Source organism: Callionymus lyra, chromosome 16 (genome assembly GCF_982586985.1).
Source record: "Callionymus lyra chromosome 16, fCalLyr1.hap1.1, whole genome shotgun sequence".
Classification (NCBI taxonomy): domain Eukaryota; kingdom Metazoa; phylum Chordata; class Actinopteri; order Syngnathiformes; family Callionymidae; genus Callionymus; species Callionymus lyra.
In genome coordinates, this window is record NC_141833.1 from 4,684,886 (window position 1) to 4,697,108 (window position 12,223).

Consider the following 12,223-nt stretch of genomic DNA (forward strand, 5'->3'; position numbering starts at 1 on the left):
ATATAATACATGTTCTAGTTTTCTATCTATTTGTGTGGTATGGGGTAGTGATGGTCTGATGAAGCTTCATGAATCAGTGTCATGTTGTTTAGAGGTCAGTAGGTGGCGCCATCTGTTTAAAAATAATGTGATGTTTCATTAGAACAGAAAACTGCTTCATGAAGCTTCAGACCATCACTAGTCCACCTGTGAGTTCACCTACCAGAAGGAGCAAATAAATAATTCTAATTGTGTGTTGAAACCTACCTGCTTGAGACCTTGGCTGTGTGTTTATGTCTGTTGGCTCTCTGTAATGTCCACTCGTTTGGTTTCAAGGACATACTGTTGAATCATGAAGTTGAAGAAAACATAGGTAATAATGTACATTTGAAAATTATTTTTTTACAACTTTAAAAGCTAATGAAATCATCGCTGGGCATGTAACCTTTTTTCTAAATTTACTATAACATATGACCACTAGTTGGTATGTTACTCTGATGCAGCAGTTGAGCACTATGAGGCATCTTCATAGGGATCCGTGTTTTTTTTGTTTAGAGCCCTCAGCTGTAGTAACCTTTCTTTTGGAAGTTTTGCTTCTTTAATCGACCCTGTGAGATTTCAACACTTGTTTATGTCGTCTTTGTTTATTTAACTTCACACTGACCAAAAGGTATTAGTATATTAGTATATCTAAAAGTCACTGTCTATAATAAATAATATATATCATAATCCAAAACTAGCTCCATGCTAGGACACACAACGTGCGCTGACCAGTACAGTCTTGGGAATATCCAAAAAAAGTTAAGGTAGCCATTAGAGTTCATTGACGGGAGACGCGATCAATTAACAATCTCTTCCTGCTTTGGAGCTCCTTAAGAAGAGGGAGAGACGTCAGAACAGGAAGTGATCTACCCTAAATAGGACAAAATGTACAAGAATCATGACACCGTATTTGGCGTTTAGTTAAAACCTACAAACTTCCTGTGCACACGGAGAGAACATACAAGCGCTTGTTTCCTCCCACAGTCCAAAAACATACAGATTGTTGATTGAGATCTTGGTGAGATCTTAGTTTTTCGTAGGAATGAGTGTGTCTGTGAATGGTTGTGTTGGTTTGTGTGCCATGCGACAGACCATTGACATAATTTTTAAACTGATGGCGCCACCTACTGACCTCTAAACAACATGACACTGTCTCATGAGGCTTCATCAGCACATCACTACTATAAGGGATTAAGCAGCACAGAAAATTTTGAAAATAAAGTTTTATTCTTGTTATTGACAGTAATCTAAAACAAACAGCAAGAGAGGTTTTCTTAGATATTGTTACCCTCTTTCTTTCACAGCTCAATTTGTAACAACAACCCGGCACAGTGTATGTTTTCTTAGAGTAGGACTGAGGTAGCTGGTGTCCACCTTTATAAGTGCTGTAATTATTCTCCCACTTTAAAATTTAACAATTTTAGACTACACTTGTTAAGAGGTGCGGCTCTGAGGCTCGGTCGAGTTGAACACGGCTGGTTAGGTCTTAAGTGGATTAAGAGCTTTTTATTATGACAGCAGCCAAAATGAACTCTTTGAAAACTGACCCGAAAATCCCGCTTCCCCGTGAAGCTTCTTAAAATATGACCCTGGATCGCTTGATCCTGGAGCCGTGAATCCCGGCCCACGGTGATGAATGAGGGTTTGAAGTGCTTTAAACTCACAGAGGGAAATCTTCCAGGATGTGGATCCAGATTGGATGAAATAGTACATTGACTTAATCACCATTTGATGACATTATAGCAGGACAAATACACACAAAGACTCTGTCTCCCATGTCCTGACACCAAGATCGATGCGCTGCTTTCTGAAGTCAGTGCGGCCGCCAGCAGTGTTCACTCACGGCGCCACATACACACTGTCCAGAGGCCCAAGTGTACGTGATAATGCCACTCTGAGGGGACAGTAACAAGCAAAGAGCAGCGCTGCTTTTAACAGTTACAGGAGGAGAAGGTCAGTCCATTCCATGGTACTTCATGATCATTATGCCGAGAAACAGAAAATTGCACTCTCCTTGTAGAGCTTTACAAGGAAAGAACCTCACTTTAATAAGCTGGTTTGCCCTTTTAGTGGGAGAATGGGAACAAATGTGTGTTCTCATAAAGAGCTGCTCGGTAAATTATTACTTAATTCTATTTAAAAGCTGTGGAAATATGTATAAAGGCCTTAAGTAATGTAAGAGCTGCTATTCTATTTGGTTGTGGATAAGAACTTGGAAAAAAAAGATACTTTATTCTTTATTTCAAATTCTTCTGGTCATGTTCTTTTTGAAGGATTTTTAAATTGCAGCCCGGTAATGGCCCAGTAGTTGCCCCATACTTTTCTCAGTCCAGCAGCAACCTGTAGGTACTTTAGTCAGTTTTTTGTGTGTGAATATGACGAGAGGCACAAGCTATTTTTTATGGACCCACACTTGCGGGAGGAAATCAGAGTGACAATCTATTTTTCCATGAAATGACAAAGTAAGAAAAAAAGAAAGCGAAAAAGAAATGTTAAATAATAATAAAAAATGTAGAATGATGCTTAAAAACATGCACAAACACCTACCTGGTGATCTCAGAGGCCACATTATCGACCGTTTTGGCGCGCTATCAAGCCAAAACAATTGTACTAATATTATCTAAAAACTGAAAAAACGAATTAAGTAAGAAGGAAAATGTCATGATTTTATTTTGAAACTTGTTTCTGTTTCCTGAGTTCCTCGGCACCTGTTGCTGTGACAGCAGCTGCAGCTCGTTAAACCATCGACACCTCGGCAGCAGAGCTTAAAGCTACCTCTCCTGCAGCAACAGGCGCCAGATTATAATTCATATTAGTCACTCCATGTCTCCTTGAGTTTGTTCTCTGCCTAACTTGTGGTGAGTTTCCTTTGGACTCTGATATGGACACTTCACAACTGTTTTATTTTTTTTTTACTATTTTGATTAATTCCATTTTTGTATGTCGTTTGGTTGTTGCACCTGCACTTGGGTCTGGCTCTAGTCTAAACCTCACAGAAAAGTAGAATAAAAGACAAATGTATGCCATTATCTTATACAAATAATCAACATTTCATTTTATTTACATTTTATTTTTGACCAAAATCTTGAAAAAAGCTATGGACAAATAAATGAAAGCACTTTTATTTCAATTTCTTTCCTCAGTTTTTGACATCCATGTTAAAAATGTAATCCTTAAATCAACAGCTTAAATAAGTTTGATTACAGTTGTCATATCAACACAATTAAAACATGCTGTCAGACACATTTCTGTATGATCAGGTTAAAAGTTTTTATATTAAAAAAAGCATTTTCCACAGATCTGCCGCATTTGGTTCATGATTCATTCCCGAAACTCACACGTATTTATTTCATAAGTACATTTATTCAGGCTATCAGACATTCATCTTAATATCTTCAAATACAAGCTTTAACTCAGCATCACCGCCCAAACTAACAAATGTGTATATCCTTTTTCTTACCACATTGATTACCTATTGAATTCCTATATTCAAGCCGTATGTTTCTGTGCTATACCGTAGTTTGACTTTAATATATTTTTGTGCCATTATTAACTGTCATGTTTCCTCATCACCGAAATGTTGTTTTGTCCTTGACAAGGACGGTTGCTTCTCAACTCCCACTTCAAGAGTAACACTCGCAAAGCACGCAGAAGAGAATAAAGCATAAAAGCAGTAGTAGCACCTCCAGCTGGGTAAACTTTGACGCGCAGGAGATAACCGTGGTCAACGCTGGCTCCACGGGAAGTTCATTACTGTCCCATCCGCCTCATAACAGATCAATAGCTGTCGGCGCGGCGCGTTCTCTGTCAGAGCGAGCCGGCGTGTTAGTGAACAACAATAGCGGCCGTTGTCCTCAGATGGTCGGATGACACGTGGTGGAAGAAACAGGCGAACGACGAGAGGGACGTGTGGATTTTTGATTTGATCAGAATTTTTAATCTGCACAGTTAATTAAAGCTGTGTGTGTGTGGTAGAAACGTGCAGGGGGAAAAAATAGTTTTTGTGTGTGTGTGTGTGTGTGTGTGTTTGAGCCTGAGGCTTTTGTCGATGTTTTGTCCTTCATCACTCCCACCAAGGTGGACTAATTAGGACTGTGGCGTGATCTTCTGTGAATGAGCTTTATATATATCCCGTTTTATAAATCCCTGCAAATGTTTTACTTTCCTGAGCAGGATTAATCTCCTTCATAACAACCTTCTCAATGCTTAATCCACAATGGAACATCAGATATAACATCAATAACATTGATTTAAAAAAGCTTGCACGGTGGTATTAGATAGATCTGCTTGAATGATAACCACAAAGGGCTCATTACGGCAGATAACGGTTCAGATTTCATTTAGTCGGAAAAGTCCACAACATTTACTGACAGATTTATCTTTTAATAATAACCCAATTTCCAAAAAAAACACATCAAGCTACGTTAAAACTTCTACTACACATTGAAATGTACGATTAAATATGAGATCTATCAATTTATATTCTCTTTTCTTTATTTATCAAATATGATTTGGTGCATATCCAGACTTTATATTGAATTTTATAATGATGTGAAAACTAGAAAAGCAGTGAGTCAGCGCAAACCTCTTCCAAGGGCCTTGTTTCACACTTTTATGATCAAAATCTTTGTACAAGCAAGTGACAGAATCATGTTAAATGATTCAAAAAATGCTGCTACTTATGGCAAAAACAAAAGCTGCCACCAGGGGGGTGAAAACAACAGGGGAAATGCAGGGGGATGTGCCCATTGGTGTGTCGAGTGATCCAGGATGATTTCCGTGAAGCATATATGGAGACGTTTGTTAGTGACGTATGTGGGGACTGGTTCAGGGATGCACCCGCGGCTTCCCACGAAACTGGAACTATAGGTGCCATCTAAACGCAATAGGTTTCCCCTCACTTGTTTCTGACTTGTGTGAGAGACTTATGGACCTGCAAGAAAGAGTACATTTCCTACTGTGTGGCAGCATTTGGATCTGATCTCTCCTTATAAAGTATAATAACGTGATATATTTTCAAAAGTGGGGGAAAAAATCTGAAGGAAAATAAACTGCCTGAAGCCAAGCACTGTAGAAAGGTTGCTCTTAAGAACTGTCCTTCCATACACTCGTAATTCAAGCATATTTTGTTAATTATCCGAATAATTGAAGCACAGATTACATCAGAGCTTTACACATATTGTCCACTTGATTGAGAGTGAATTATCCCTAGGATAAGCTTCTCAGTGATTCCTGTTTTGTCTTTAAAATAACTGGCGACAAAGCTGATTCTGATAACCCGTTTTATACTGATGCCCTACATTTTGTAAATGACAGCAGTCAAGTCAATAAACTCCCCAAAATTGATATTTTAATATTGTGTGTACTCAGAAGATAACCTTTAACGCACCAAAGCACTAATCCAGGCAACGGTTTGTTTATTCATTTTTTCCACACTCTCCAAAGTTATTTTTAATATAATCAATAATCCCAATAGCTAATTATAGACGTTTTTATGAGGTGTATTACATTGATTTATATATATATTTTTTAAATAAATCAGTTGTTTCTTATATTTATAAGTTTCAACTACAGTAACGCTTGCTTGAATTTCATTTCTTTATGTATTATGTATAAAGCCCTCCTTTTAAAACTATATATAGTGATCTAATAACACCACTGTTTGAATATTCATTGTAATGCAAATTTTGATTAATTAATAACAGAGTTAGTTCACCCCAAATTCACTTATTTTCTACTCACCCTCATGATGACTAAGGGTTGGGAGAACTCCTTTTTTTTTTAAATGTTCATTTTAATATAGCGACTGGAGCTCAGTGGTCTTCGTCTTCATCTTCGTCCAAACTTTTAAAAAAATCGAAATACCTCTGTGATACTCATCTGTAACATCCATCTTGTATTTAAGCCTCGACATGAGGAATTGTTCAGAAAAAACTTAAATAAGTCTATATTTTAAGCTTGTTTGTAGCGTATGGTATCTGTCTTTCAGCTCTTGATTTAAGTCTTTCCTCATTCAAACACATTGCAATTGTCATTGTGCATACACATCATTTTTACGCTGGTAGCTTCAATAAAAAACAAGCTAAAAATGAAGACTTGTTTAAGTTTTTCTGACAAATTACTAATGTCGAAGCTTCAATACAAGATGGACGTTACGTTGCAACACGGAGGTATTTGGATGTTTTTAAGTTTGTCTTTTTGGACGAAGACAAGATGAAGACAACTGAGCATTAGTCACTAGATTATAGTGATGGTTCAGCCAAAATTCAAACTTCACTCTCGACCCTCATGTCGTCAAAGGGTTGGGATTATTTTCAGAATAATCTGTCTCTTTTTAAAATTATAGGCGAAAATATGCAGGTTTATCTTCCTCCAATAAAACATCCAAATACCTCCATGTTGCTTGTCTGTAAATCTACTGTCTACACTGGAAGCCCTTGTGATATTACCTGTAGTACTTCCTGTTAATGTGGCTTGCTACTGCTTAAGTTTACAATCTTAAAATATAGACTTGTTACATTTTTTTCTGGAGCGAATTATTTTATCGAGGCTTCAATACAAGATGGACGTACCAGACGAGCACCATGGAGGTATTTGGTGTCTTTTTAAACGTGTCTTTTTGGAGGAAGATAAAGTTAAAGACAACTGAGCATCAGTCCCTACATTAAAATGAACATATTTTGCCTAAAACTCTACAAAGGAACAGATTACTCTGAAAATTATCCCAAACCTTCGTCGATATGAGGGCGATTAGAAAACGAGTGAATTTTGCATGAACCGTCCCTTTAAATGACACTGCGACGCTAATGAGTCGAGGCTAGAGAATTGCACCGAGCGTACTCTCCACATCTGACCTTGACTTGATCCGGCAAACTCTGGCACTTCTGCACTTTTCAGCACCTTTGATGCAGATAAGCCTAATGCGCTGGACACGGACCGCAGGTTTTCCTCATATGAATCTCATTTTCCTCAATATTGTGAAATGACTTGAGGGTAAAAAAAACTCATCATGCCTAATGGTTTGGATAACCTTTAGCAGTCCGACTAACAGTCGCCGTGGGGCATATAAACATGCATTTAGAGTGAGGAGGAGAACATTACATCTTTTGTGACTCGGTGTGAAGGCATTAATGGTCAGTAAATTAGGGAAGTCACATTTTCTTTGGAAAATTCACTCCCCGTCGTCACGACGACACTGCCCAACACATTAGTGATGCTAATGTGGCTCGCCAGAAAGAAGGCTTCTATAGAAGATTTTTAAAAGAGATGTGCTGTCCTGTATTTTACGTCAATCACCATACACATCCATCTTTCCCTTATCTCTAATATCCTGCTCCGATATGCTGATGGGTCTATTTCTGCTGCTTTGACTTGATTCCAAACCACTTCCAACTGGAACCATCCCACAGGAGCTTCAATTCCTGGGTCGGACGAGCATCTCCCAATATCGGGCATCTGGTCAAATGATAATAAGCGGTAGATGGGATTTTAATGCTCGCCGACAGTTCCTCCCATTTTATGCGTATAATGTTTTCCATCCAGTGAGAGTTCAAGCAGGTTTTGCCCCCCAGTGGTGCGCCACTCATTTGGCTCCCCCTCCCCTCACAACCAGCCTCGTCCTCCCCTTTGGATCTGGAAAAAAAAAAAAGCCCAGCTGTTTTAGGAACAAGCTTTTTTTTTTATTTCTCAACACATTTAATAGATGTCGAACTCTTATAATAAATGGACCAGCACTCTACCTCAGTTGCCATGCTAGCAAGAACCTCAAAAACAACCGAAAAAGCTTTATTATTCGGAGCCTTTTTTGAGACATCTGGAGGTTTGTTTTTTTTTCAGCAGCAGATGGTGATAAATGCAGCAATTGTATGATGATGATGTTGATGATAATTAAGATGTTGATCCTTTTCTCTCCACCTGGAATCAAGTATATCATAGATTCCGTTTAGTTCTCTATAGTACACTATAGTTAATTAAAAGCCCATATTCTTCTCTGAGGGCAGCACTCCGCTCACAGCTCCACTTATCGCCACTCCAGACATAGAGAAATATTTTCCCATCATGTGTGACATATCCGGCAAATCCTTATTAACACTTTGCAAATGAAGCCCAATGCCATCTTTTCCAGAGGGCGCCTGCGAGGCGAAGATGTGGGAATCATCCGTGGAAGCTGCGGTTCACGTTGGCTGTCATATCTTCAGGGTGTCGTTCCCCACGGAGCAGAGGTGAGACACTGCGTGATTTCCCCTCCGCCCTTTGAAGCCTTCAAAGCAGTTTTTATCCTCTGAAATGTGAATCTCGCTGCGGGTTTCGGAGTCGCTGTTCAGAGCACTCTCTGCTGCAGTGACTTTGTGAAAAATATGATTACATTTAGATCGTATTAGATTAAAAGTCTTCTCATTAGTGCTTTGATATTTCTGCAAAAATACTAGCTTACTCGTGGTGACACCGAGTGATTTATCTGTAATGGATTAATTTTCCAGTCCTGGCTCCCTTTTTCCCCTTCTGTGGTGTTTTTAAAGTAGTGTTATGTATTGGCTGGAATCTGGCGGATCGATACGTATCACAATACAGGGGCAATGATATGACGTGTATATACTGATGTGCTGATGAAGCTTCATGAAGCAGTGTCATGTTGTTTAGAGGTCAGTAGGTGGCGCCATCAGTTTAAAAATGATGTGATGTTTCATTAGAACAGTTGTTTGAAACAAAGGGAAATAGTGCAAAGTCCGCCATCTAGTGGACTCTGAAAATAATGACACTGCTTCATGAAACTTCATCAGACCATCACTAATATATTGCAATACTGTGGGAATGAGGATATCTTTCTAGTACTGTGGGGTACGTGATTCGCAGAATTTACAGACCAAATGACTCTAGACAAAGTCGTAACTGCTTTTGTTTTTGTTGTTTTGAAACCAAAATATGTCCAAAAAACAGCTTTTAAAGCTGTATCCTCTTTCAATGTTCAATTATATGCGGAGGACTTCACAACTGCTGCCTTCTAGCAGCTGGAGGTTTAATTGCAACACAAAAAATGACACACAAAAACGACATAAATATTAGCTATGTGAGCATAGAATTATTTTAACTTAGTATAGTATAGTTGGTTAAAGCAGGAGTGTCAACCTCAACAACAAAAGGGGCCATCCAAACCAGGTTGTGGGACAAATAAAATATGTGTTTTCCAACAGTGAGGACGAGTACAGGAGTCTGATACATGACTTTGTGGACCTTGAATGAGAGGAACCACTTGCAGCTGAACACCTCAAAGACGATGTAAGTAATTTATATTTGTATAGCGACCCAGACCAGGGTCACAAGCGCTTAAACAATCAAAACAATATTCAATAAAGTATATACTTTAAAGGGCAAGTTAAACTGATAACACAACAGGAGTTCCAGAAAGTCAAGTAAAAACCTGAACAAATAAAAACCTCTAAAGATGTTTCTTGAAGGAGTCTTTGTTATTTTTCTTTGAACTATGTTCCCTATCTTTAGACTTAGATCGTGTCACCTCTATTTATCTATCTAACAACAAGTGGTTCCCTATTCTAAAGTGACCTTCTCTTCACACTTAGTATAAGACAATACCACAGGAAGATGGACAGTGAAATAAGAAAAAACATGAATTGTCGTTTTCCTTTTAATGAACAGCAATCATTAACGACATTGTAAGGCAAAAACAGACTCTCTGGTGACAGTTTTAGAGAGGAGATCACTGGACAAACTACTGTCCATCATCGATGATGAGTTTGGGGACAAAAGTGGAGTGAAAAGATGATGATATTCTATGTTTATCTTTGTATCCTTTGTCCTTGTTATTTTTATTTGATCTATGTTCTTTGTTTTTAGACTTAGATTGTGTCATCTTTTACTTTCTTTTTAAAGAAACTTTGTTCTTGTTATTTTCCTCCAGAGGGATCGATACATTTCTAACTATCTATCGATCTATCTATCGATCTATCTATCTATCTATCTATCTAGATAGCTGAAACCTCAGTAGTAAACCAATAAAGGCAGAAGCTTTCCCTTTCCCTTTAAGTCTTCAATGATGGCCTTTTTCTCTGGGGTTACATGTGCAGCACATTTCTTTGCAAATTCCATCAGGGTCTCAGTTCCTGTCTCGAAATGTAAGCTTTTGTAAGTCTCAGGATCCACTATGTTGAGCTCTGCAATTGGAGCCAACATCTTGAAGGACCATCTATCCACGCAGTTGACCCTGAATGCTTCCGACATGGTCCGTACGTGCTTAAAGCTTTTCAGGACTTTGCGGTACCTCTTTATGACCTCGGCTGGACCTTTAACTAAGACACACAGAGATACACTTAATTCCATGTTATGACTGAATGAAATGAATGAAATGCTATAAAGGCAGAGGTTGACCTGCCATTCTTACTTCTATAATGTCCACGCTGTCTTTTAGCCTCAGCAAGAGGGCGCCGTTCCATCCTGGACCTCTTCCTTACGATCACCTCACTGTCTGTAGAGTCACTGATGACCGGGTCGGACATGAGACTGTCATGGATGTCTCTTTCAACACGCCCCATGTTGTCCTCAGTTAATATTTCAGCTTCATTTCAAAAGAAAAACAAGATTACTCAATGTGTTATTATCAATCAGGTTCCCACTAAAACACTTGAGCTCTTCTTTCCTTCAAGAATCCGACGTAGGAAATCCCGCTCTCTCTGAAGCTCGTCGAACATTTTATCCTGCCATTTGATCCTGGTCTCTAAAAACTCGACTCTGGAGATTGAACCTTGAAATTTTGGATATAATTATCAAGTTACATTTCTTATTTTGCACCACAGAATAGTAAACAGTGAAAGTATCATGATGTGTATGTTAGTCTTTGTATCCTTTGTCGTTGTTATTTTTCTTTGGTCCATGTTCTTTATCTTTAGACTTAGATTGTGTCATCTTGTTCTTTCTCTTTATTTCTCTTGTTCTTTTTCTTATTTTTTATTTTAATGAATAATTGCTGTGTCTAATTGGAAAAAAAAAACTATTTCAATAAAGTCCTACCTACCTAGTTTATAAAAGTGTGTACAAATACATATGAAATATATATAATTATGTGGAATGGGTTACCAGATGAAGGACCGCGATCCTTTCTTTCATAGCTGCAACTGGGTATCGCATCTTCAGAAGGAGCAAATATAAGCACAACAAGTTTGAGCAATGGTTAGATCACACCTTATGTTACCATCACTTAAATCTATGTAATGTAATGGGAAGAAGACAGGAATACCATCTGAAAAGTTTCCTGGGTTTCCAGAGCCTGCCCGTGACAACTAAAAATGATAAAACAGTAATTTCAAAATGGTGAACTGGTATTTGCTAACTTGTTGACAATGTACGTAGTATGTTTCATTTACACAGTGTACTTCCTAAAATGATATTTTTTCTGTGTCTAATTAGCATATGTTATTTCCGCCTGGTCATTCTCTACTTTTATTGTGAAAGTCATTTAGTCATTAATTTCAAATTATTTCCGGTTAGCAAGTTCAATTTAAACTAGGCCTGTGTCCGAACCTCTAACGCTCGAGATTAAATTTGTAAGAAAAGTTGCAGTTTCGTACGTTTACATACAGCACAGTATCTTCTACCATCCACATTTAACTTTAATCAAACCACAATACACATTGACAATTATGAGGGGTAACAGTTTTGATCACTCACCATTCTCCTTTTTCTTTTCTAACGGACAACCTTGACTTGATTTTCGGATGAAGTGATAAAGACTAAAGGAGATCGTCGCTTTTAAAGCTGTTGACAGTAACCGATTGGTCAAGAGAGATGTCAATCATTATTCACCGTGTGCTCATTGGCTGAATTGTTTACGGACTATTTCAGGCAATACCCAAAAAACAATCTTAAACATTAGGTCATAAAGTAACAAAAACAATAAAAAAGAAAAAGCAAGATGACACAATCTAAGTCTAAAGACAAAGAACATCGATCACAAAAAAAAAAAAAAGCAAAGGATACAAAGATTAAAATGGAAATACTCACCTGTCACAAAGTGAACAATTTACAAGTTTTGTCAGTCAGTAATTAAGGTGTTTTTAAGAGTGAACTCTTAATTATCATTCTGTTAAGGGTAGAATTATGTAGGTCTGAGTTAGTACCATATAATGGTTAATAAATGGCTAATTTACTGTTAATACACATGAATAGGTAGCTTATTAATAGTTCATATGTT

At 37.9% G+C, this 12,223-nt stretch overlaps 1 protein-coding gene across 1 annotated transcript; it reads right to left on the reverse strand.

Moving 5' to 3' along the window:
- Window positions 1–9,650: 9,650 nt before the first annotated feature.
- On the reverse strand, window positions 9,651–11,765 carry LOC148063328 (coiled-coil domain-containing protein 106-like). The gene is made up of 6 exons (XM_087811251.1): window positions 11,701–11,765; window positions 11,270–11,312; window positions 11,110–11,160; window positions 10,673–10,777; window positions 10,418–10,591; window positions 9,651–10,325 (listed from the first exon to the last, which is right to left on the reverse strand). The coding sequence occupies exons 1-6, from the start codon at window positions 11,701–11,703 to the stop codon at window positions 10,018–10,020; spliced, it is 684 nt and encodes a 227-aa protein (XP_087667377.1). The 5' UTR covers window positions 11,704–11,765; the 3' UTR covers window positions 9,651–10,017.
- Between the last annotated feature and the right edge of the window lie 458 nt (window positions 11,766–12,223).

Bases quoted from the DNA above. Each gene is read 5' to 3' on its own strand.
- LOC148063328 (XM_087811251.1), bottom strand. The intron at 11,161-11,269 runs GTATTCCTGTCT...CTCCTTCTGAAG, and splicing joins CCCAGGAAACTTTTCAGATG to ATGCGATACCCAGTTGCAGC. The intron at 10,592-10,672 runs GAAAGAAGAGCT...TTTGAAATGAAG, and splicing joins CCTACGTCGGATTCTTGAAG to CTGAAATATTAACTGAGGAC.